Source organism: Penaeus chinensis, chromosome 10 (assembly GCF_019202785.1).
Source record: "Penaeus chinensis breed Huanghai No. 1 chromosome 10, ASM1920278v2, whole genome shotgun sequence".
Lineage (NCBI taxonomy): Eukaryota > Metazoa > Arthropoda > Malacostraca > Decapoda > Penaeidae > Penaeus > Penaeus chinensis.
Window position 1 is genome coordinate 20,031,875 of NC_061828.1, and position 6,021 is coordinate 20,037,895.

At 37.4% G+C, this 6,021-nt stretch overlaps 1 protein-coding gene and 1 long non-coding RNA gene across 2 annotated transcripts in view; both read left to right on the forward strand.

Moving 5' to 3' along the window:
* LOC125029613 overlaps positions 1-5,435 on the forward strand; it is an 11,378-nt gene extending 5,943 nt beyond the window's left edge. Inside the window, exons 3-5 of the mRNA XM_047619594.1 lie at positions 3,266-3,433; positions 4,543-4,627; positions 5,207-5,435. Coding sequence (XP_047475550.1) covers positions 3,266-3,433; positions 4,543-4,627; positions 5,207-5,301 — 348 coding nt within the window. The 3' untranslated portion in view covers positions 5,302-5,435. The remainder of the gene's footprint in view (positions 1-3,265; positions 3,434-4,542; positions 4,628-5,206) is intronic.
* LOC125029614 lies at positions 1,710-2,931 on the forward strand. Its single transcript, XR_007115209.1, has 3 exons — positions 1,710-1,727; positions 1,810-2,000; positions 2,800-2,931. It is a non-coding gene; the product is annotated as an uncharacterized LOC125029614 (long non-coding RNA).
* Positions 5,436-6,021: the final 586 nt, after the last annotated feature.

Genomic DNA, 6,021 nt, shown 5'->3' on the forward strand with positions numbered 1-6,021 from the left:
TTTATCGAATGGTGTGAGAATCGTCGAGTGATATTGCTATATTTAGAGGTTTAGATAATCTGTCTATGATGATAAATTATGGTATTGATGGTAATGGTGATAATGGTAAAAACAATGATAATACTAGCAATGACAATAGTAATGACAATGATAATAGCGGGTATGGCAATCATGATAATCATAATGATGTTAACAATAGCAAAAATAATGATGATAATAATGATGACAATAATAATTATACTACTATTAATGATAACAGTAATGATGATCGTGATATTAATGATAATAATCAGAGCAATAATACCATAGATGGTGATGATAATAACAACAATAATAATGATCATATTAATACTAATGTTGACATTGATATTAATACTGATACTTATGATAATGATATTGATAGTACGTAGTTATTTGTAGTAGTCATAATTATTATAATTATTATTATTATCACGATTATAATAATTATCTGTTTTATTATAATACTTCTACTACTAATGGTAATGGTAATAATATCAATGATTCTAACACTCACACACACGCCTACACATAAACATATGTATATATATATGTATATATGCACACACACACACACACACACACACACACACACACACACACACAGACACATACACACCCACCCACACACACCCACCCACCCACACACACACACACACACACACATACACATATACACACAGACACACACACATATGTCTGTTTGTGCGTACGTACAAAGGCAGCTCATGGGGATCAGCGGAGGTGAGTCGTGCCCGTGGGAGAACGGCAGATGCAACACAACGACTGCTCAGGAAAATTATATCAAATTCACGACACGTCCATTCAACGTGTAAGTCAAATGGGTTGAATGACTTTATGTATTTTACCAAAACTGTCGTCTTTGCTTCTAAAGCTAATTTAGATATACATTCTTTTGTGTAGCTTTTAAAGTCGATAAAGGGATATGGTTTCGGAAAACCGTTCCGTATTTATTATTACCTCTGGATATATCTTCAGAAATATACTTCCTGAACAAAGGACATACTGTTGTGGTGCCTGTTTTATTCTTCGTGTAATTGTTGGTACTCTGGAAAGCAAATTTCTACCCGGGCAACAAACACTTTTGTGTTTATATATATGTATATATATACACATACATATATATATATATATATATATATATATATATATATATATATATATATGTGTGTGTGTGTGTGTGTGTGTGTGTGTGTGTGTGTGTGTGTGTGTGTGAGTGTGTGTGTGTGTATGTGTGTGTGTGCGTGTGTGTGTGTGTAATACATACATACATACATACACATATATATATATGTGTGTGTGTGTGTGTGTGTGTGTGTGTGTGTGTGTGTGTAATACATTCATACATACATACATATATATATATGTTGATAATAACTACGAGACGAATAACAATCAAAGCTTTTTCTTTGTTTTTAATAGTTTAGTTTTCCTAAACTTAAAAGAAAAAAGACCAAGATACGTCTCAAGCATTCTATAACGACGCATTTCACACATTATCTATCCTGTGAAATTACATCTGCGTCCAAGGTACAAACTTTTTTTTTCTCCTTATTTATATACATGTTTTGATATGATTTTTCCCAGACCATTACTTTTTTTTTTTCTTCACTGCACTATTACACCTGTACCCCACCTTCGCGTCCTCGCGTACTCCGCTCACCTCCCGGAACGTTGGCTCGACGAAGGTGAAAGATAAACAACATGGTATAAATATTCTCCAGCGCGTTGACAGGGCGACATTAAACTAAAACCCCAGCTCTCGTTTAGATTTCCCAAGTCGATGATGGGCGTGCGAAGCATTGCGTGGGCTGTGGGCGTGGGCGTGTTGGTCCTCCTGGCTCGGGTGGAGGGTCACGGGCGCATGAATTTTCCAGCTGGAAGGTCCACCGCCTTGGAGACACGGCTTCGACACGCCAATCAACTATAACGACGACGAACTCAACTGCGGGGGTTTGGGGGTAAGGACTCGGACATTATTACTTGGCTTGTTTTTGTTTTTATCTGTGTCCTTTGTCTATTTTTTTTGTGTTGTTGTATTCACTGTTTTTTGGTCGTTTTATTGTAATTGTTTGGTTGACTTACTTGCATTATTCTTATTATTTATATTTATGTGTATAATCGGTTTCCTTTGTGTTGTCATTGACAGAGTGCGATGATTTTAATCGTTATAGAGTAGTTGTTACTTGGAATAACTTTTCTTGCTTTACGTTACAAAATACTCTTTCACTTTTATGAATATGCTTTTATGATGTTCCAGTTTAATTTTCTTCTTTATCAATGATGCTTTGTATGTTATTGTTGATTTTGTTTATCTCGATTGGTAATCAACAAATTAATACATATTCAACAAACTAATACATATTCAACAAATTAATACATATTTACTAACAAGAAAGAAGTAAGATAAATCAATTATTCAAGAGATTTCTTAAAATGATTCCATGCGTAACACGACCGAACACAATTATTACAGGAGACTCAAACTGAACAGCAAAAGAGACACTAAGAACTGCCTAAGACAAAATAGGACGAAGAACATTGGCTAATGAAACCCACAAGGCGGAGCGCGAACAGACACGAAGCCTCGTAAATCAAGAATTCGAACCCATCCGAACGCTAAATACCGCAACAAGGCAAAGCAAATCAGAAAAGAAAACCCAACCATCGTAAACCCAACGTATTCCACCTTCATCTATCACATCTCCAACATACCCTCCCTAGCATACCCTTTCTAACAGATCCTCATTTTTTTGCCAGACCCAATACGAGCAAAACGGCGGCAAGTGCGGAGTCTGCGGCGACAACTGGGCCAACCCTCAGCCGCGTGCGAACGAGGCTGGTGGAAAGTACGGGACGGGGCTCATCGTCGCGAACTTCACCAAGAACCAGGTAATGATGAGGACGAGGTAGCGATTCCAAGGGGGCTGTGTTGAAGATGCAGAATTAGGGTAAATGTAAACGAGATACACTGTAATTACGAGATTCACGTAGGTTTACTCTGTTACTGTATTCTTGCCCTCTAATCGAATTAACCAATTAGGGCATAAACATCCGTAAAAATGTACATGTGTTTCCACATTTGCTGGGAGTGGATGTCGAAAAAAATGAAAGACATAAATATCCATAAAAAAGACAGACATATAAAAAGAGAAAAGAAGAAGAAGAAGAAGAAGAAAAAAAAAAAACACGAGTTCTCTATTCCTCTCCTTCCTCACATTCTCAGGAAGTGGACGTCGAGATCGAACTCACGACGACCCACCAAGGCTACTTCGAGTTGCGCCTCTGCGTCAACAACGACCCGACGCAGATCATCACCGACGCCTGCCTGGACGAGCACCTCCTCGAACTGGCCGACGGATCAGGCACCAAGTATCCTATTGCAACGGAGAATGTGAGTTAGAGGGACAAGGGGTGCGTGTGTGTGTTTGGGGAGGGTCCTGTGTGTTTGTGTGTGTTTGAGGCGCGTGCGTGTGCTTTTGATGATCCAGTGTGCGTTCGAAGGGTGCGTGTGTGTGTGTTTGAGGACCCTATGTGTACGTGCGAGATCCCTTAGGGTTTCTGTTTTTTTTTTTTTTGTATTTCTTTGAGGTCGTCTGTGTGTGCTATTGAGGATCATGTGTGTACCTTTGAGGTCACGTGTGCACCTTTGAATTCCCTTTGTTTATGATTTTGACGATCCTTTGTGTATGTTTGAGCTCACTTGCATGTGCGTGCGGTTGAGGACCCTGTGTGTACATTTGAGGTCGCGTGTGTGCGTTTGAGATCTTTGTTTATGGATTTAAAGTCGTGTATGTACGTTTGAGATTGCTTGTCTCTGCGTTTAAGATCCTGTGTGTACATTTGAAACTTCTTGTGTGTGCTTTTAAGATCGCCTGTGTGCACATTTGAGGTCCTATGTTTTTATACATGATATCACCTTTATAACCTGTATGATATTGTCCTTCCCTTCTAAATTTTCAGTACTGATAGATATAGAGGATCTATTTTCTTTATTATGTGACTGATGTTGATCGACTTAAATATCACTAAAGGAAGAAATGAAAGGATGCAGTGCGAATCAAGTGTTGCAAGATGATCCCAGATAATCTCCTGTGCAATACCATACATATTAAACTTGATTGTACAACATACAGATACCAATGTCGGGTCACCCACAAATTTGATGAACAATAAACCAGTACGTTCAATTTCGGAAAATGAGAATTGGCAACTCAACCCGGCCCCTGGAAAAGCCCGATTCTGCAAGTCGTTTTTTTTTTTTTTTTTTTTTTCTAAACATCAGACTCTTATTACTTGTGCTTACATATGTTTGGAAATTGCAAACTTATATACAATATATCTATTTGTCCATTCATCTGATCACTGTAATTCAAATTCCCTGCCTTCAACACCACTTAAAAGCGACCTGGTGAATCGGAGATCTCCTGAGCCTGGGGTGAGTTGCAAGATTTCCCATTTTCTGTAACTGGACGGTATATGAATCCCGTTTTCTTTTCGAAGGACTGGATTTACGTGACGGCGAGGGTGAAGCTCCCTCAGGACGTCGCATGCACTCAGTGTGTGCTTCAGTGGCACTACAGGGGAGGTAAGTCGTAGAAATGCGCTATCATTGCGAGAAAATGCATTATCACATAAATATGTTATCAGAAAAAAATCACATTATCATTACAAAAGCACCAGAAACACACACACACACACACACACACACACACACACACACACACACACACACACACACACACACACACACACACACTCATATATACACACATACATATACATACACGCATCTGTCTGTCTGTCTATCTTTTTATCGCTCTATCTTCCTATCTATCTAGCTACCTCTCTCTCGATCTATCCACCTATTTATATATCCATACATGAATATATATATATCATATACATATGTATATTATATATATAATGCATATTGTAATGTAATATATGTATATGTTATATATATATATATATATATATATATATATATATATATTTATATCACACACACACATTACATTATCATTATGTTATCATCATTAAAAATATCACAACTTTTTAATCGTCCCTTAATCTTCCTCCTCCATTCGAATCTGAACCACCAACCGAAATCGCGTAACGATTTATCCACATCTAATGCGACGTCTCCCCCCCCCCCCCCCCCCAGGGAACAACTGGGGCGAGTGCGGCGACGGCACGGAGGGCATGGGCTGCGGCGACCAAGAGATCTTCCGGGCATGCGCAGACATCGGCATTTATTAGTACAATGCCGCTTTTTACCTGACTCTGTTATTATGAAATCATACCAACTTTTTTTTTTTTGTAATTAGTTAATGGATATATATGATATTCAGTACGCTTGATTGATAAAAGAGAATACAGTTTAAGAAATCTTGTCTAGTATTTCATTCAATTTATACCTATTATCTAATTAGAGTACCGTAGCAAGTAAAATATTGTAAGTAAAGCGAGAGGCAAGAAAAGACAAACGCTCACACATTTACATACATGTACACAGGCACACACGCACATAGACACACATACATATATATATGCATATTGGAATAAACACACACATACCCATGTATATATATGTATATATATATATCTATATATCTATATATATATATATATATATGTGTGTGTGTGTGTGTGTGTGTGTGTGTGTGTGTGTGTGTATAAATAAACATACATTATGTATGTGTACATACATTGCCTTGGTGTTTTTCCCGCAGCTACTTTCGCTTCCAAAGTCTGTTATCATTGGCATTGCAACTATGATTACCATTACAATAATGATAATGATGTTACTGACAAGGGTATCTGAAATCATAGAAAATAGCAATTCTGATATCAATAAGAATCTACTATCATCAAAACAGTAATAATGACAATGAGAATAATATTATTATCATCACTTTTATAATCATTATTGGTATTCTTAATACTAAGAGTAAAATTGAAAACTACAGTAATACAGTA